The 21,114-nt window shown below is 39.5% G+C and overlaps 1 protein-coding gene across 3 annotated transcripts in view; it reads left to right on the top strand.

Annotated features, from left to right (window-relative positions):
• JARID2 (jumonji and AT-rich interaction domain containing 2) overlaps window positions 1-21,114 on the top strand; it is a 244,922-nt gene that overhangs the window by 82,637 nt on the left and 141,171 nt on the right. Inside the window, exon 1 of one of the 3 annotated variants that reach the window (XM_083360662.1) lies at window positions 17,054-17,162. The exons of the other annotated variants lie outside the window; for them this stretch is intronic. Within the exon in view, the coding sequence (XP_083216788.1) occupies window positions 17,133-17,162 (30 nt within the window). The 5' untranslated portion in view covers window positions 17,054-17,132. Of the gene's footprint in view, window positions 1-17,053; window positions 17,163-21,114 lie in introns of those variants that run through there. 3 annotated transcript variants of the gene reach the window in all.

Genomic DNA, 21,114 nt, shown 5'->3' with positions numbered 1-21,114 from the left:
GCGAACACATGTCCCCAGGACACTGCAACCATCATAAATGTGAGCCAGTTGCCAAGCGCCCGAATTTTGATCATGTGACCACAGGGATGCTGCAGTGGTCGTAAGTGTGAAAAACGGTCATAAGTGCTTTTTTCCACTGCCACTGTAACTTTGAACGGTTACTAAACAAATGCTGAAGTATTAAGTCTGGGGCAGGAAAGAAAGAGGTAAGAAAAATGTTTAATGTCGGCCCTGAAGTTGAATTAAAACCTGGGTTTATTAATGAGTGGCATAATTTAACTACATTGTATTTTTTCCCCTGTGCCTAAAATTCTAACCCTCTACCTATGATGGTACCTTTGCAGTATTTGCTCACTGGAAATCTTATTTGGCAATTTCTCTATTTTCCTAGAGTTCACTGGGTGCTGTGTGTGTGTGTGTGTGTGTGCGCGCGCGCTTGCTTTGTTTATTGTCCATATACCTCTTCTCAGATACAGCCTCCCCCTGCCTTCTCCATTGCCAACTCCAGTCATCAAAGTCAACAAGAACAATTTTTATGGGTGCTCTTGGCTAGCTTATCCACAAATGCCAGCTCTGCTCAGGACATCCCCTGTCTTCCCAAATAGAAGGATACAAAATATCCAAAGCCAATTCTTAAGAAACTGAGACTTGCAGGAAATCCCTATATGTATCTGCAAATACTTTTCTCTAAACCAGGGGTGTCAAACTCAACTTCATTGAGGGCCGCATCAGCATTGCAGTTGCCCTCAGGGGGCCGGGTGGATATGGCCTGGGTGGGCGTGGCCTACTGGGTGGGCGTGGCTAGAGTGGGTATGGCCTACTGGGTGGGCGTGGCCAGCTCTACATCGTTCGCATCAAGGGTGGCTATGGGGGCCTGTGCAGGAGTGGGACAGATCTGAGGGTCTCTGGCAGAAGGAGGGTCTCTGGGCCAGGGCCAAGGCAGTGGGGGCCGTTCCCTCACTGTTTCCAGGATGGCTTCACGGGCCGCATGAAACCACTTCGCGGGCCGGATCTGGCCCCCGGGCCTTGTGTTTGACATGTCTGCTCTAAACAATGAAATGATGTTTCTAGCTTGGCTAGAATTGGAAAAAGATGACACAATTTTTCAAGAACGTTCCTGATATTATTTGGCCAAGAAAAAAAAATGAATCCAGTCTTTGGTAAAAAAACAAAACAAAACCATTGATATATCCATTAGGATGGAAGGCAGATTAATTCTGTAGTAGGTGGAAGAAGTAGATTCATGGGTCAGAATAACATTAAAAAGCAGTATAAGAGTCATGAGTACAGAACAGATAGTTGAAGGAAGTTGGCATGATTCATTTAACAATATCAGTCACATTTTAAATCCATTTCTTTTTGTTAAGCAGCAGTCTATTGCATCTTTAACACAGGCACTCATCAAAATGGGGAAGAAGAGAGAATGGGAGCGGGGAGGGGAATTCCAGTTTTTTAGTTTCCTTCTGTCCTTCCCCTTCTTCACATAAATATAAAAAACAAATTTTAACAGCCATTCCTGCCATACTGCTTTCCTTCAGCTTCAAGTTCACTGCTGCTTTTCTTAATGGGATTTTTTTTTTTTAAAAAAAATGCCCTTTAGTTAATTTTTTTTAAAAAAAATGTCCTGCAAAATCAAGTTTTTCTGCAGTAGCTTCCAATAAATGTGTAAGATTTTTAGATATGTTAGGATGTAGTTCCCAAGGCAGCATAGAGCACCAGCTTGGGGAAAGCTGTTGGAGGGGTGGTGATGTAATTCTGTGCTTTGCTTTTATTGTTAAGTCACAAAGCAACATCTTTTATTATGCAGTTGAAACATAATTGCCTAGCAGCAAGAGAGAAAGGTAAAGGACATGTGTTTAAAACAGATTCCCAACAAGATGCAACAATAGCAGAACTTAAAGCAGTTTAGCCCTTCCTGGCAGTTTACTTACATGCATCGGAACTGGGTGCAAAAAAAGCCTGTTTTCTTCTGCAGTAGTACAATAATGTGAAGTTATTCACTTTTCCTTACGTTGTCTTTGAAAGGTTCCTTGCTTTTCATGTTGCATGGCCAGCAGGAAATTTGGCCTTTCCATTGCCAATTTCCTCCTGTTTTTGTTGATTGGGATTGAGGGAAGACTCACCAATGGCTATGTTGTGCTCTTTGCCCCTTGCATTCATCATTGTCACTACTTTTAAATTTAAGTTCTAACTTACTGTTCTTTCAGGCAGAGTTTATGCAAACACATCTAATGTGGAATGGATGTTAAAAATGGGTTTGCCTTTTTAAAACTATTTTTCCTCTGTAGCCAAACATGCAGAAACTGCTGTGGTCTTACTTTAACTGCCCTGCTGACTGCTAGTGTTAACGATAATAGGATTAGTACCAATCAACAAGTATTTTTGTCTCTCTGTCTTAGTTACTATTTCTCATTTTTTCCTTCTGTTTCTTTCCTACTGGACTGCAAATGTTTCAATATCTGCAGATGATTTTTACTCCAAATGTCTAAAAGATCTTAAGAGGAAAATGCTGTACCTGAAGATAATGGATTTTAAAAACTAGAAATTCCCTGTCTGGAAAGCGGTACAATAGGAACGGAAATGCTTAAAATCTTTTGCCACAATCCAGACTAAGGTGAATCTTGTTCCGTTCACATTATCATATTGTGTTTTACTGAATGTAAAACATTCATTCTTTGGTCTCATTATGGTATTTGTGCATTTAGCTCTGAATGAAAATAATACTTTTTAAATTTATTTCCTCCAATAAATTTTTCAAAACATATATTCTTTTCAATCAGTTCTTGTCACCTCTTCCTGTTCCTATCTTACAGGAAAAGAGTTTGTGCATGAGTTCAATTCGATGCGCTCAGTTTTAATTCACATTATATCAACATTACATTACATCCAGTGATTTTCACCAAATTTCTTAAGTTAAAACTGCAGTGGAATATAAACCTATTTTGGGTTAAAAATTTCTATTCACTTTGCTCTTTATCTACAGTGTTGATAGATGATGGTAGCTGTTATCAAATTACTGACACTACTGGAAGATATTTCAGCTATTAAAAACCCAGAGTTAAAATATCTTCCAGCAATAATACAATTATAGTTGTTAAGTAAGCTTATATATTACTGTGAAAGAATTTGTTACCAGTAACAATTCCTTAGCCAGTCGGTGTATATCTTTAAACACCAGGTTGTCAAATGGGTCCTTGTCATTTCATTATACTGCATGTAGTGATTAATCTCTAAATTAAAATTACTCAATTTTTTAGAAATATAATTGTGGTTGTTTAAAATGTGTCACTTTCCAGGATTCTTACATCTAGAACACTTGGGCAGGAGAAATCCTGTACAGCCAAGATTTGTCTGGTTACCTAAAGGCAAAGATAAAGGTTTCCCCGCATGTGTGTGCTAGTCGTTTCCAACTCTAGGGGCCAGTGCTCACCTCCGTTTCAAAGCCGAAGAGCCAGCGCTTGTCCGAAGACGTCTCCGTGGTCATGTGGCTGGCATGACTAGACGCCAAAGGCGCATGGAACGCTGTTACCTTCCCACCGTAGTGATCCCTATTTTTCTACTTGCATTTTTACATGCTTTCAAACTGCTAGGTTGGCAGAAGCTGGGACGAGTAACAGGCGCTCACTCTGCTACGCGGCACTCGGAATTCGACCTGCCAAACTGCCGACCACCTGATCGACAAGCTCAGCGTACTAACCCACTGAGCCACCGCGTCCCTCAGCATCATCATTTTAGCCATTTCTACCCACTGCAAGATGAAGGCCTCTTCCACATGTTTCCAACCAATATGGTCCTGAGCTTTCTTTCGCCAGTTGGGCCCGGAATACTTGCTGATGTTGTCGGTCCATCTTATTTTATGTCTGTTTTGTGGACGCTTTTTATCAAGTGGGATCCATTCTATGACTGCCTTGGTGCAATTGCCACCTTCTTGCTAGGTGACCAGCCCATTTCCATATCAATTCTTTTACTCTCTTGATGATATCATATGCTTTTCGTTTGTTCACTAGTCCACGTGCAGGTCCTCCTATCTTGTCTTGTAAAGCCGTGCATGTATTTTTCCATGGCTTACTTAGAATATTTGTCATTAATACCTGTGCATTTGAAACAAATAATTCACCTCTTAGCTGGGTGTATTGAAGAATATGAACTTTTGTGCTGCTGCAACATCCCCCCTCAGTCTACAGAGCAGAACATAAATGTAATCACTTCTGTTTGGAGAGGTTAAATTTCTGTATTCTAAGTGTGCTTTTTTCTAATAGATAGCATGTTTATATGTTTCTAAGGCATTGTTGAATATAATTAAATGTATCTTAGGATATGCTTCTAGGTGTGAAATACAGGAGAGAGAGAGCTGTGCAATTTGCCAATTGAATTTGGAAATGCACTATTGAAAGTGTTTAAAAGAAGAACTTTTTTCCCAATGTGGCTTTTTATGTTTATATTGAAACATAGTGAAATTTGACTTATTATATTTTCATAATGCAGGTTTCATGTTGTGCAATAGTGTAGATGCTGTAGGGAGAAATTCAGTTTGTTGTTAGCTGCGAAGTCGTGTCCGACTCATCGCGACCCTATGGACAACGTTCCTCCAGGCCTTCCTGTCTTCCACCATCTTCTGGAGTCCATTTAAGCTCACGCCTACTGCTTCAGTGACTCCATCCAGCCACCTCATTCTCTGTCGTCCCCTTCTTCTATTGCCCTCGATCTTTCCCAGCATTAGGCTCTTCTCCAGTGAGTCCTTCTTTCTCATTAGGTGGCCAAAGTATTTGAGTTTTAGCTTCAAGATCTGGCCTTCTAAAGAGCAGTCAGGATTGATCTCCTCTAGGACTGACCGGTTTGATCGCCTTGCAGTCCAAGGGACTCGCAGGAGTCTTCTCCAGCACCAGAGTTCAAAGGCCTCAATTCTTTGGCGCTCAGCCTTTCTTATGGTCCAACTTTCACTGCCATACATTGCAACTGGGAAGACCATAGCCTTGACTATACGCACTTTTGTCGACAGGGTGATGTCTCTGCTTTTTAGTGTGCTGTCTAGATTTGCCATGGCTTTCCTTCCCAGGAGCAAGCGTCTTTTAATTTCTTGGCTACAGTCCCCATCTGCAGTGATCTTGGAGCCCAGGAAAACAAAATCTGTCACTACCTCCATTTCTTCCCCATCTATTCGCCAGGAATTGAGAGGGCCAGATGCCATGATCTTGGTTTTCTTAATGTTAAGTTTCAACCCAACTTTTGCACTCTCCTTTTTCACCCGCAACAAGAGGCTCTTTAGTTCTTCTTCACTTTCTGCCATTAGAGTGGTATCATCTGCGTATCTTAGGTTGTTGATATTTCTTCCAGCAATCTTAATTCCAACTATTGATTCATCTAGCCCTGCCTTTCTCATGATGTGCTCTGCATATAAGTTAAATAGGCAGGGCGACAGTATACAGCCTTGCCGGACTCCTTTCCCAATTTTGAACCAATCAGTGGTTCCGTGTCCAGTTCTCACTGTTGCTTCTTGACCCGCATATAGGTTTCTCAAGAGACAAATAAGATGGTCTGGTACTCCCATCTCTTTAAGAACTTGCCACAGTTTGTTATGATCCACACAATCAAAGGCTTTAGCATAGTCAATGAAGCAGAAGTAGATGTTTTTCTGGAACTCCCTAGCTTTCTCCATGATCCAGCGTATGTTGGCAATTTGATCTCTAGTTCCTCTGCCTCTTCGAAATCCTGCCTGTACTTCTGGTAGTTCTCGATCCACATACTGCTGAAGTCTAGCTTGTAGGATTTTAAGCATGACTTTACTAGCATGAGAAATGAGTGCAATGGTGCGATAGTTTGAACATTCTTTGGCACTGCCTTTCTTTGGAATTGGAATGTAAACTGATCTTTTCCAATCCTGAAATTCAGTTAAGATGGTGTAATTTTAAAAGTTGTTTAAATAGCATTCGGTTGTGATGGCACGTATGCATATATATAGGCTAGGTAATGTAACTCTTTTGCTCAGATTCATAAAATAAGTGGTATTTCAGGAGAATATCAAATGGTTTTGTGCATGTTATTCATATTCCACTCCTGTTAGGGAGGTGGGGCAAGGATGAAAGTGTTGTGCTTGGTTTTCACTATCTCATACAGGAATAGAATCTGTTTAACATCAGAGTACATTGATCTTGGCGGAAACAATGTAAATTCCTTGTATTTACTAATGCAATAACATAACTGCAAATTGTTTTATTTAACAAAGCAGTTAATTAATAAGTCAGAACTCAGTGTAACCCCGAGGCAGTTTTTAGCAGTGCTGCAGTCTCACATGCGTAAAGGAGTGACTGTTTTCATAAATGAGACAAAGAACGTCTCTGAATGTTTAGAAAAATGTCCACTTTTCATTTCCAGGCATGTGATCCAACATGGCAGGTGGCAAGAGTGGAGGAACAGAGTTCTCCTTTATATTTTATTTCTGTGGTGATACTTTTCCAATTAGAAGGACCTGATTTTCATAAGAGAGTAAAAGGTTTCTCTAAAGTCTAGTGCCAAGGTGAGACCTACTTTGGTGTATCTGTACTGAATGCTTTGTTGCCTTGAGACTATGTAGGAACCTTACATATATATCTTTCGAAGGATAAGCTTTTCTGTTATATGGGTAGGAAATAGTTTTACAGCTAAACATCCAGAATGGTTCCTGGAATTCATTCAGATTACTGGATGATGTCATGGAGAGACTACTTCCTCCCCCTCAACACTGCTGTTGACTATGAAGCCCTGGTGCTTCGTGAATTGCTTTGTGGACAGAATGGCTTTGCAGTGCAGAGAAAGCCATAGTCTGGCTGCTCTTCATTCGTTGACACAAAATGCGAGTGGAGTAGGAGTCCAGCATTAATCCTAAAACTCTGACATAATATGTGGGCCTAAGCCAGCACAATTTCGTTCCTGCCAACTTTTGTACTGCGTATCTCTGTTCCCTTGAGTGCAATAGGTAATCAATGTGCCCAAATTCACCTCTTTCTATTCAGTTATTTTTTTTTAAAAAAAATATATTAATCCATGCAGTTGGAAAAAAGAAAAAAGAAAAAAAATCATTTGTGGCACATATCCAAATAACTTTCAAGAGAACAATGGTACAAAAATGAGACAGGGGGTATTTAACAAATAAAAACCAAGTCTGCATGTTTGTACTTGCTGGATACTCTCTGGCCCAACACAGGCATTGCACGAATTGGGTGGGAAATCAGTGACCCTTTGACATCGTGCCACTGAAAATTGATAAAAGGTGCAGCTTGAGAAATAGTACACAATGAAAATTAACCATTGCATTGATCATACACATTACCCAAAACTTCAGAAACAAAACAAACTTCATGGGTTTTTTTTTACAAGATAATCGTAATCTGTAGTTGCCCCTCCCCGCTTCCCTCCCACTTTGAGCTAATCAGCCCCCAGAAAAAGTGATTAAAAAGCATAAATTTAGCTGCAAAAGGGTTACTCACCCTTATGGTAAATAAAAACAAATGAGTTTTCTATAACAAACACTGGTAATTTGAAAACAGCACAATGTTTTCCCAGCATTAAAGATTAGAATTTGATGTGCAGTTGGCTTTAATGTGGGGAGGGGGAATCTTTTGCATGAATAGTCATTAAACTGTTAAGAGTTTTAGCTAACTTTTTTTTTTTAAAAAAAAGAGCAGTGCAAATACTATTCTTCGAAATTTACTGTGGATTAAAAAAAAAGATAAGTAAAGCATTTAGTTGGAGAAATGTGACAGGCTCTAGTCTAAAGTGAAGACCAGATTTTTCTCCTTCTGGCTTCCTTTCTGACAATGAAGGTCATTTTGTGATTATTTAGGAGACTCCATATTTCGACCTCATTCATTTCATCAAGAATTAAGGAGTTCAGAAAAATGCTTACCAGCACTTTTGTCCTTTTGCTCTTTCTTTTGACTATATTCACAGTTTCACTGTTACAATTCCTTTTATTGCAGTCCTTCATAGTTGTTTGGAGAACGGAGCACAAAAATTTTGAACTGGATTTACATTTATCTTAATTATAACAACAAGAATAGAAGATTGGTGGTTTGTTCTTCATAATTTACCTGTTCCATTGATTTAAAGATGGAACATGCATGCCACAGTGCCCACGATTTATTTATTTTTTTAGGTCTATTAGTTTTATTTTGCCAAATTGAGGAAATCTTTTGTCTACTCTATTCCCCCTCCCCAATGTAATCCTGTATGTTGCTTGAGATCAAATTTGTTGCTTGAGATCAAATTAAATTACAAAGCTTATATTTTTAACTTGGCACCCTCCATGTAAACTAGACAGCTTGTTGTTGTTTTTCCAGGTAGCATGACCCAAGTTTTTATTTATTACTTGAAGAATTTAATCTTTCCTTTATGAACATTAGGTTGTAATCCCTTTATCTGATAGGTAATTCATATTCATATTGATACACTATGTCAAAATATGTGCCCATGTACAGTCTTATGATATATATGTCCTATGTATTCAATTCCTCTTGTCAGGATACTCTTTTTTTGACAGTGGAGTTTTGATTTTCTATTGTCTTTGAAAAGAATAAGAGAAGCATCTCAAGAGAGAGAGAGAAAAACCAGAACGAAGAGTTTTGCCCTTTTTTTTTCCCTCCTTCAAATTTCCGTGGTTCCCTTCCAAATGCAGATTATACCGGGTCTGAATTTGTGCTACTGTTGCTTCAAAATGGTGATGGATTGTGCTACTCTCCTCTAAGCAAATGGTCGTTTCTTTAAATTTTCTTAATCGTTTGTGGTATCATAATAGACTTTGGTCTTGGGAGCCTATCTGTTTTTATCTGCTCAGTCACATCTGAGTTTATAGATTAGCTTTCCCCGTTCCTTCCGTTGTTTTATGACTTAAAGTTTAAACCAGTACCTTGCTTGATAGTATCTATTCAGTGTGTTCTTTGCTGGCCTCATTTCCTAGTATGTCCAACTGTTCCTAGCTTAGTTGATTTTTCCAAGGAATTTGATCTCATGACATGACCAAAATAAGACAGCCTTATTTTTGCCATCTTAGTTTTCGGTGATATTTCTGGCACGTTGCCATCTCAAAATTTCATTTGCTATATTTGCTGTCCAAAGTGTGCTAGGAAAAGTTTCCAAAACGTTAGGAACCTAGTTTTCTTTTATCTGTTTTTTTTTAAATTTGTTCAATCTTCACATTTATAGGCCATTATAGGAAAAACAGGGGGGGGGGGGTTGTCTGCATTAGAGCTGATGTGCTTAGTTTTCCAGATTTTCTCCATGATAATCATTGCTGTGCACCCAGGTGTTATTCTACGTTTACTTTCTGATCCAGCATCTCCAGTTTAGTTGATTTTGAGGGGAGTCTGGAACTGGTAAGATTTCTTCCTTGTCAATTTTTACCTTTATGTCCCCGTTTTCGACAGTTTAGATTTACTTTCGGGACATAAAGATAAAAATTGACAAGGAAGAAATCTTACCAGTTCCAGACTCCCCTCAAAATCAACTAAACTGGAGATGCTGGATCAGAAAGTAAACGTAGAATAACACCTGGGTGCACAGCAATGATTATCATGGAGAAAATCTGGAAAACTAAGCACATCAGCTCTAATGTTTAGCTTTGATTGAGCTTTTTTTAAAAAAAAAAACAAACAAACCCCAAACAACATTTTGCATTGAGTTCCAGAATACGCAGTTTCATATCCTCTTCGTTTTCTGCCAGTAAGGATGGTGCTCTTGTATCTCATATTGTTATTGTTTCTGACACCAATTTTTATTCCAGTTTCTACTTCGTCTAAATTTTAAGTTCCTCAAAATTGCCTCTGTATTTCAACGGAATAGAAATGGGCAACAGTCGTGATTCTGCTGCACACCTAGGTCTTGGCAGTAGATGGCATCGATTTGTGTTTAACTGAACTGATTTGCTTCCTCTCAGTACACAGCTGTTCAGCCATTGGGGTTTGGGGGCAGAGGCATTCTTTGTGTCACTGGTGTGCTGATTGTGAACTGCAGGAACACCTTTTCAGTTATGGTGCTCTTGGGGGAGAGTCCCTGCTTTTGAGGGCTGTCAGTCATTTTCAGTGGTTCAGTTTCACTACTGACGTTGTTGATTATTTAAATGGATCCACGCTTGCTGTGGTTTTCTGCTAATTTATTTAAATCTGTATAGATTTCACATAATTAGTCCTAGCACTGGGCTTCATATTTTCAGTTTGTTTGGAAATTGTTTTTGTTTTTTTTAAGGAAATGCAATATGTTAAATGAGTAACTACCTAAGTAAGACAGAATTGATTTTATGTTATATCGAGTTCCAAGTGATACCTTGGAGAAGTCTGATTTCGGATATTCCTTTCAGTAGTGGAAGACAGAGCCAACCATCCCTGTTTGGTGGCATTAAAGAAAGTGTAAAAGAAAGAAAATAAGAAAAATTGAGGAGGAAAAAAATTCCCATTTTGCCCTAAACCTTTTTGTCTGCTTGCACAATTCTCTGTTGACCCTCACAACTACAAGAGGGGCTTCCATTCAAGATGAAGAGCCTAGCACTTAGACAGCTCCTCTCCGTACCAAATTAAAGCACATGTGTTCTAATAACAAAGTTACAAGCAGTCTCCTGTAAGCTTCAAACTTTCTTGTTTTACCAACGTAGCCCTCAGGGAGACCTTACAAAGCAGGGGGAGTAACTGGCATTGCACCCAGGCAGCTTCCCTCGCATCATACTTCTGCTTTTAAAATAGGGAGGGGGAACTTTTTTTTCCTTTTAAATGTTCCTTTGGCATGTTTTGGAATGAGGCATGATATGGTAGGACCTGTCAAGCATCGGAAATCAGGAGTCAAAATGGTGCAGATGAATACAGGTTTACTGGAGGCTAGCACTCTCTACAAGAAATACTACCAGTTAAGGCATATTGGTGGTAGATAAGGGCTAATGGAATTCAAAGTGGGCTGAACTTAAATGTCTTGTGACTTGAGATGGATGATGTGATTGACCCCTCCCTTAGGTTCAGCCTGATCATCTACAGGAGTTATTGTACTGCAGGAGATGGATTTGAATCGTCTGTCTATCTATCTTATCTATCTATCTATCTATCTATCTATCTATCTATCTATCTATCTATCTATCTATCTATCTATCTATCTATGTGATGGCAAACCTTTTAGAGACTGAGTGCTCAAACTGCAACCCAAAACCCACTTATGTGGGTGCTGGGTGGGCATGGCCCATTGGCTGGGCGTGGCTGCAGTGGTAAACGGCAGACTGGGTGGGACTAAAAAGTTCAATCAATTCCAACTTTGCGAGAACTTTTTTTCCCCCACGAGAAGTTGAAATTGATTGATTGAACCTTTTTTTTGTACACGGCAGCAGAGGCCTAAAGCAAAAAGGTTTTATAAAGCCCAGCTGAAGGCCTAGGACTGGGGCGACAGCGCGCGTGCCCACATAGAGGGCTCAGCGTGCCACCTGTGGCACCCGTGCCATAGGTTCACCACCACGGTATCTATGTATCTATCTGTCTGTCTGTCTGTCTGTCTATCAAACTGCCCATCTTTCCCACAGAGAGGTGCTGGGCCATGTACTTCTTTTGCACTCTACTGTTCGCATGGAGAAAGTACTGATTGGCTCAGTAATGAGTAATATTCAGTATGCTGACTACATTTCAATGCTAACATTAATAAAAGCAATTGCATGGCAGGCTTCAAAACTGAGAGGCTGGCACTGTGTGGGAGTGACTCTCAGTCTAGTCTGTTTGTTCAACTTACTATGACTTCATGGAATTTGTCCTAGCATTTTTTGAGACTTCAAGATGCATAATGTCATTTGGTAATGAGAGAAGAGACACAGTCCAGCAAAATCTAGCAGAAGTGTGTTAATGGATTTGGGTGCTTGTGTTCCATCCCGCGAAAGATTTTCAAGTCTTTAAAGCAAATGCATAATTTTAATACAGTAGATAGAATGTTGTTCTCTTCAGAGTTTTCAATCCTGTCGTGAAGGGGTTTTCAAAGCTTTTCATGCCTCTTCAATACCTTGATGTGACAAAAAAAATTGGATTGAGAAGAAAGTTTGTAATATTATTTTGCTGCTATTAAGATATAATTCAGTAGTAACTTCCTCCCATTGTTGAGCATTTTGCTGTTTGTTGCCAATTACTATTTTTTTTGAACTATAGATAGTCCTCGACTTACAACTACAATTGAGCCTAAAATTTCTGCTGTTAGTTAAGTAAGACATTTCATAAGTGAGTTTTGCCCCATTTTATGACCTTTCTTGCCACACCTGTTAAATGAATCACTGTAGTTAGTAACCCGGTTGTTAAGTGAATCTGGCTTCCCCATTGACTTTGCTTGTGAGAAGGTCGCAAAATGTGATCACAAGGCCTTGGGGCAGGCAGCGGTCATAAATATGAACCAGTTGCCAAGTATCTGAACTTTGATCACATGACCATGGGGATGCTGCAAAGGTCATTACTGTGAAAAACAGTCATAAAGATTTTTCAGTGCCCTTACAACTTTGAATGGTCACTAAACGAACTATTTTAAGTCAAGGTCTATCTGTACAGCAGAAACAGGAATATGGGCTTATGGATATTATGAAGAAACTGCATAATGAATTGTCTGATCTAAATTAAATTAAATTAAATTACCAAGAGCTATTTTCCAGTTAACACAATAATATATTTTTGAGTTGTTTATATGTGTTTTCTATGTTTTTATATTTCATTCCCATCTTTGTAACTAAGAACTGAATAAAGTGTATATTATTTTTCCTTCCTTTCCTTATCAATTTTGTCTTCATCACAACCCTGTGTCAATGCTGCAAACATTGACATTTTATTTTGCTCTGACAATGTAAGAGACAACCTTTTGTTTAAACTGCGTCACTTTGAATCTTGGAGGGAGGGAATTTTCTAACGACTATTTTGAGAAGATAAGAAGCCCACGTACAGAATGGGAGGAGAGACCTCATATGTGAAAAACTACAATTGGATAATGTGATTTATGACGTGTAGATAAGGACAGGGATTGTGTGTGTGTTACAATGGGTTTGGGTGGAGGAGATTTCAGATTCTGGCATCCCTCCATGAGCGCCAATGTTTTGTTTCATTACTAAGACTTTTCAGATAAATAATATGCCTGCAATTTGTTTGATTTGTCTCATTCATCGGAACCATGACACCCTGAGTAGATCAAGTAGTTCTGATTGGTCCAAGATAAACACAACGTTTATGATTAAGTAAGGTTTAAATATGGGTCTCCCTACTCCTGATCCAACACTGTCTAACCCAGCATTTCCCAACCCAGACAACTCCCAGAATTCTTAGCAAAGGCCATATTGACTGAGGAATTCTGGGAACTGAAATCAACACATCACACAATTACCCAGGTCTAACTTTTACTTTGCATTTAGTGTTGCAGGAGAAATGCTAGAAACCAACACATTATTCAGAGTCAAATTTACTAGCTTCCACTTTACATACAAATACAAATCTATAAATAAATGCCAATACTAATGTAGATGTTTAAATAGCAATTAAACACAGCACTGTACCTGTAGAAGCTAAATCACCAGGAAGGCATTTAAGTATTGTAATCTTTGATTTATAGGGATAAAATGTTTGACTTAGTACATTAGAGATACTTTATTCTAATTTCTGCTCCATTATTTTTCAGATGAGTAGTAGGTCATTAAATCATTTTTTGTATAGCTTTGTTATAAGCACTAGCATCTCTTGCTCTTTCAAAGCTTTCAAATTTTCATTTCAATTAAGAGCTGTGATGTGATTCATGATGTGGCAAAGAGATTAACATGCTTTTGATTTTATAGTACTTCTTTCTTTTGCTCTGCTTTTCTTCACTATCATTTTTCCATTGCACCACATATAAAAGCTTGGTTTAAATGCTTTAAATCCTGCTATATAATTTTAAATTGAATTTTTAAAACCTTCAGGTGCAGAATAAGAAAATAAACAGCTTCTCCGAGAAGTGTACATACTTCCATGAAGATAAAATGCCATAATTCCAGTTTTCCAGTGTTCGTTTTATTCATATACAGGATTCTACTCTAGTTTTTTTTATCATTAGATTCCAAAGATACTCTAGGTAGTTGTTCTATCATGATTATCACTACAAGGAGTAACAACAGAGAAACCATCTTAGGGAAACCTTAGATGTATTTTCTATTAATGCCATTTAAAAAAATTTCGTGGATACAAACATCAACCCCAACCCTAATCATATTTTAGTGTCTGTTAGGAAAGGAGATGACTATAATAATTATTTGTAATCTTATGAACCAGTAGTATTTTTACAATTTAATGAACCCATCATATATGTTTAAACTGTTTTCTAAAGATGTTTTACATCTTGGAACCTTTTTGGTTGTTTTTTTTACTGTGATTACAGATGATAACGGCTAGCATAGCATTACAGTAATTATTCAACTAACTCATTTTATAGAAATTTATTAAAGATTAAGGAAAAATTGAACCACTGATTTTTATTGTATCAGTATTTTTTATCAAGTATATAATCTTAAGAGAGAGAACACAAACAGGTAGACAATGTGTCCAACATTATGGCTTAAATAAAGTATATATCTGGGTTTGCGTGGCATAGCATATGTTTAAAAAAGGTAAAGGTTCCCCCGCACATGCGTGCTAGTTGTTTCCAACTCTAGGGGGGCCGGTGCTCATCTCCGTTTCAAAGCCAAAGAGCCAGCGCTTGTCCGAGGATGTCTCCGTGGTCATGTGGCCGGCATGACTAGACGTCAAAGGCGCACGGAACGCTGTTACCTTCCCACCGTAGTGGTCCCTATTTTTCTACTTTTATTTTTATGTGCTTTCGAACTGCTAGGTTGGCAGAAGCTGGGATGAGTAACAGGCGCTCACACTGTTACGTGGCACTTGGGATTTGACCCGCCAAACTGCCGACCTTCTGATCGACAAGCTCAGCGTCCTAAAACTTTTCTTGCGTTACCATGTTATGATGGCATTTGGGACCAGAATTTCCATCTCTAAGCAATGCATCTGTAAACCTTACATCATGTGACTGCAATCGCAACACTCCCCTGTAGCTATTGTTAACCATATCCCATCTTTTGTTGGGCGAAAACCACCCTGATCCAAGCCATTCCTGGGCTGGTCCGTCCCAGCCCTGATTCTTGATTCTTCCAATGTAAAGTATTGTGTTCCCTTCAACGTCCTCCATCTGCTTATTTCTCACATCTCTGCCCTTTTGGCTAACCCACACTCGGACTTGTGGAATGGCAAGCAGCCCTTGAATTTATTGGTGCACTGCAGCTCTGGGTGTGCAAGAAGCCCCGGAGCTATGGTGCAGTGCACAGCCACACCTTTCTCGGTCGCCCTAGCCCAGCATCACAGCAGAAAACCACAGCCCCGGGAAGCTGCAGTTGTTCCAACCTGATCCATCAATGTGGCCCAAAACCACGGCTGTCCCTGGAATTCCCAGCCCAGCCTGACCCAGCCTAGCCCAGCAGCATGGCATCAGACTGCAGCTGCCTTCACAACCCTGCACTATACAGGTAGTCCTCGACTTAACCACGGTTCATTTAGTGATTGTGTAAAGTTACAACAGCACTGATAAAAGTGACTTACAACTGTTTTTTTTACACTTACGACAGTCGCAGCATCCCCAGGATCGTGCGATCAAAATGGAGACGCTTAGCAGCTGACTCATATTTATGACCATTGCAGTGTCCCGGGGTCATGTGATCCCCCTTTGCAACCTTCCGAGAAGCCAAGTCAGTGGGGAAGCCAGTTTCACTTAACAACCATGTTATTAACAACTGCAGTGATTCACTTAACAACCATGGCAAGAAAGATCATAAAATGGGGCAAAACTCACTTAACAAATAACTCACTTAACAACAGTAATTTTGGGCTCAATTATGGTCATACATCGAGGACTACCTGTACTTGCAAAAAAAAATCATATTGTATGGATCCAATGAGGCATGATCGTGTTTTTTTAAAGCTGTTCTGCTCCTTCATTCATACTTAAGCTCATTATGCTTTCTAAAGTTACTTCAGAAGATTTGGATCAGCGTGGAGTAGGGTGCAAAGTGGCAGGCTAACCTTAGTTAAGGAATCGCTGAATAGTTGGGAGGCCTGTGGGGTCAGTGAAAATGGCTTCCCCTCATTACATAGGTCCTTTTCATGTTGTCCAAATGCATAAGAAGCATACTAAATTGTGAAAAATCTTCCCCCAAATTAAACAATCCTATTGGATAATAGAGAAACTGGATCACATCAACGTGATATAGCAAAACCTTTTTTTTTTTGCAAAGTTAGACTGAATAAATAAGCCCAAAGAAAACTGATATTTCTCTCAATATTTTTTAAAATCTAGCTAGTTACATGGAGAAAACAAATTTTCAAAAGCTCCCAGCATGTAAAGCAGAAGCGATGAAAATATTTGTTGCATTATTTATTCTAATGGCAAGATAAAGAAGGTTTTTTGTGTTTTTTTACTGTTTGGGGGGTTTATTTTAGAGAGGAATCCTTTTGTAATTGTTATTCTGATAAGAGACACACAGTGTAACTACATAGGACATCAGATTTAGATGGGTATAGCTCAATCATCTTTCTTGCTCCAGAGATAATTTCCAATATAATAGCCATGTTTTAATTATTGAATTTTTCATATTTCTGGGTTTTTTTTTACCTTGGCAGAGGCCATTTATTTTAACTGAAGTACTGTTTATTATTCTGCAAAGACAGACCAGGGCCTCATGTTCACTCTTGCAGAACCGCTAAGTTTAACCGTCAGTTTACTGGAGGCATGGAAGAGAAGACTGTACCCTCCCATTTAAAAAAAACCCTTTGCTGATATGAATAATATCGCTTCATTTGTCAAAAATTATGTATTTGTTTTCTAGTTTAAATTCCAAGATGCTAATTTTTATGGCAGTGCTGCGTTCATAACTTCCTAGGCCTACAGACTAGATTGGCAGTTTGCCAGGAGCCTCTGGCTTTCATTGAATTTGCATATAAATTTACACATGATTTTAATTGGAGATAAATGCACGTTTTTTATTTATAGAGCTCATGAGTATATGTGTTTCCTTGCAGTTGGAGAGGAGAGGCAAACCCTGATTTTAAGCACTCAGTTGGGTTAGTGATAAATAAAACCTTAACTAATACAATCTGATGCATACAAAGAATTTTAACAAAGCAAAGGTATGTGTTTGCATGTGTGTAAAAGACATTGTTTTAATATTAGGTTTGTACTTTCCAGTTTTGGGATACACAACAAGGAATTAATAAAAATCTCTTACTTGCCACGGATGAGATTTTTAAAAAAGCCTGGGACTTTCTTTTACGGATATTGCATTATCATACAATGTGTGCTTATCCTATGATGTATTGGTATTTGTCCTATCTAGATACAGGTTTGGATTATTTGTTTGAATGACTTCTTGGTATTTATTGCAAGCGATTTTGGACTCATATGTAAACTCGGACTCCTTGGTTCATCTTAATTCTGTAGTCTTCGGGGTTTCTTTGACAACATAAAGAGTTAAAGAACTGTTAGACTTAAAAACACTTAAAGAAATCTTAGTTGATGCAGGTAGACCACTAGGATGGCTTACTTGTATTAACGATACCCAGCCGTCCATTACCAATCTGTTTCTAGACCTAAAGATATAGTTGATCATTGCAATATAAGACTGGCATTCATAAAGGATGGTTTTGCTGATCTGAACTAATCTAAGTTGATCTGGGTCATGTGTTACGTCAGATCTGACTATCTGAATGCCCCAGAGACGGGGCAGTCTTTTTGGAAGTATGAAAACTCTGAAATCTCTCCCTATTTTAATGGTTTTAAGGGAACAATGAAAGTAACTTGGAAGCCAAAAATACTGTTGTCCCCATAAGACCAATGTTTGAGAGAGGCATGCAGTGTACTGACACACACTCAGGATGCAAGTATAAATATGTGAACTAAATTGATAAAACGGAAAGAAATAACATTGCAAATAATGTAATTTTATTCGCTTTCTTGGCGTAACTTGGTTGTTAGATTCAGATTCAGTTCCTGGTAACTGCTAGGAGAAATGCTTGCTACTGTAGTTCTTCCAAGGATATTCAAGTAATTTCCTTGATTTCATCAATCCACTTTATCGGTAGTCTTTCCTTTCTTTACTTCCCTGAACCTAGCCATCATCCTTTTTGCAAGTACATAATCTGCTTGCATCTCATGCGCAGGGCATGAGTTGCTGCTTGCTGATCATCCTCTCAACAAAACAATTAATCTTTATATGGGACAGTACTGATTGATTGCTTCTTCTTTCATGGTGGTAATTGTCTCCAAATCCATAACTGAGATACATCTATCGCTTTCTCTTGGGGTTTTTTCTTCTTCTCAGTCTGCGGCTTTCACAGTTGTACTCTATGATTGAAAATACTGTTGCTTTAACTCAGACATGTCAAACACAAGGCCCGGGGGCCAGATCCGGCCCGCAAAGTGGTTTCATGTGGCCCGCAAAGCCATCCTGGAAACAGTGAGGGAACGGCCCCACTGCCTTGGCCCTGGCCCAGAGATCCTCCTTCTGCCAGAGACCCTCAGATCTGTCCCACTCCTGCCCAGGCCCCCCTAGGCACCCTTGATGCGAACGATGTAGAGCTGGCCATGCCCACCCAGTAGGCCACACACACTCTAGCCACGCCCACCCAGTAGGCCACGCCCACCCTGGCCATACCCACCCGGCCCCCTGAGGGCAACCACAATGCTGATGCGGCCCTCAATGAAATTGAGTTTGACACCCCTGCTTTAACTGATTCAAAGGCTTTACTACAATCAGTGAAGTTATGATAAACCTCTTTTGCATAGTCTCTTGTCCTATCCGTTATGTGTCTTTTTCTCCCTATCTGGTCTCATGTCCCAGAAACGTTACTGTAACATGTCTACTAATTTGGCGTTACACTTTCCATTTATTGTTTTAACCTTGTTTGTAAGATCTCAAGCTTCAGAGAGGAGTAACTGCAATGGTTCAGTAACCGAGCATTCTTTTGCAACTTCTTTTTTGGTGTAGGCGTGTACCCCAAACACTTCCCATCTTTAGGCCATACAGTTGTTGCACGTTTATTGTCAGATCTTTTATCACTTTAACTGCCTATTTTCGTGCAATGTTTAAGTTGTTTATTGGAAATTTCTTCACCATCTGATACTTTCCATTTTACCAGCTGATATTTTGTGTTCATATCACACTCTCTTGGGCGGTTATTTTTCTGAATATAATTTGTTTAAAATAAATTATAGGTAGTCCTCAATTTACTACCACAACTGAGCCCAAAATTTCTGCTGCTAAGTGAGACATTTGTTAAGTGATTTCTCCCCCCCCCCACTTTACAAACTTTCCTGCCATACGTAAGTGAATCACTGCAATTGTTAAGTTAGTAAAAGTGAATCCCCATTGACTTTGCTTGTCAGAAGGTTGCAAAAGGGGATCACATGAGCCCAGGACACTGCAACCATCATAAATATGAGTCAGTTGCCAAGCATCTGAATTTTCATTATGTGTCTATGGGGGTGCCATAATGGTTTGTAAGTGAAAAGTGGTCATAAGTCACTTTTTTCAGTGCTGTTGTAACTTCGAACAGTCACTAAACAAACTGTTGTAAGTCGTGGACTATTTCATTGTGTCCTTTTGCAATCCTGACTATAAATGGTTTTAATACGGTCTACCTTTAACTCTGCAGTGATTACGCTTGAATATTTGTGGCATAATTTTTCTCCAGTTTCTCTAAATGTCTGAAAAATAACTCATTTTATATTGTCCTCTTTTTTATGCATTTGTTGTAATTCTCAGTTGTGATATTTCTTCTTGTCCTTTCTTCCTTGACATCAAAAGTATGTATTCAGTTATGTTATGTTCTTGTTACACAAGGCATTCATTCATCCACTGTTTCTTCTTGCTATTGTGATAAGTGGTTCCGAAAGCTCCTTCCCCCCATTAAATTCTGAGATATTTTTTGCCTTTGTGTTCACAATGTATCTTGTTTTTTGCCCCACAACTCTTCATATTTGGTTTCATATAACAAAGCATGTTCATTACATCCCTTTTATATTCTAAGTCAGAGCTTTTCAACCTTTTCACCCATTGTACCACTTTTAGGATATGGCAACATCCCAGTACCATCAGTCGCCTAGCAAGGTGTCAAAAACTTGGCCAAAAAAAAAAAAGGAAAAAAGTGATGAAGTACAGGTAGTCCTCAACTTACAACAGTTTGCTTATTGACTGTTCGAAGTTACAGTGGCACTGAAAAAAGTTCCCCCACCAAGCCACAGACGAGCAAGACACCTGCCTGCCCGCCCGGCGGCGCTCTTCCTCCTGTTCGAGTTTTTCATTGTTGTGAGCATTTCTGTTGAGAATTGGCAGCGGGAGTGGGGTGGGGGGGGTGTTTGGTTTTTATTCCCCCCGTCTGCTGGGTGGTTGCAGCAGGTTTTGGTCACTTCGCATGACCCTGGGACACTGTGACCGTCATAAATATGAATCAGTTGCCAAGCATCTGAATGTAAATCACAAGATCCTGGGGATGTTGCAACATTTCAGCTGATCAGCGCTTTTTCTGGGCTCAGCCTGGCGCTGATCCTGGTGCTTCCACTGAGCCCTGACAGCCCCGAAGAAGCGTTGATCCTGGCGCTTCCACTGAGCCTTGACAGCTCTACAGCTCCAGCCATCTCTCGCTCAGGCTTGTGCGGTGCTGCCACCGGTTCAGCTCATTCCCCTCCCCCGCTACCACTTTTCTAGGATGGTTGCGTACCACCTGCCAGGTGCCAATGTACCACAGGTGGTACCCGTACCACTGGTTGAAAAGCCTGTTCTAAGTAAATATTATCCAGGTCTGGCACTCCTATTCTCTTTAAAAAAATATTTCACATATTTAATACCTGGGTTGTGGCCACTCTGTTTTAATCTGGTTGAATGGGAAGATAGCCTTTGGGAGAGGCAATTCAGCAGATAACCTGGTCCAAGTAGGGCTTGAAAGAACCTTGAATTGAACCTGGAAAGAAATGGTGTAATGTGACCCATCCAAGGGGTAACTAGTATTGCATGCAGAGTTATGTATTCCCAATGGTCTTCAGTGGCAGTTCTGTGTAAAGTGCATAACAATAGTTAGCTTGGAA

Source organism: Vipera ursinii (assembly GCF_947247035.1).
Source record: "Vipera ursinii genome assembly, chromosome: 3".
Classification (NCBI taxonomy): Eukaryota; Metazoa; Chordata; class Lepidosauria; order Squamata; family Viperidae; genus Vipera; species Vipera ursinii.
Note: the sequence above shows the minus strand (reverse complement) of the source record. Positions and strands in the feature narration are given on the sequence as shown.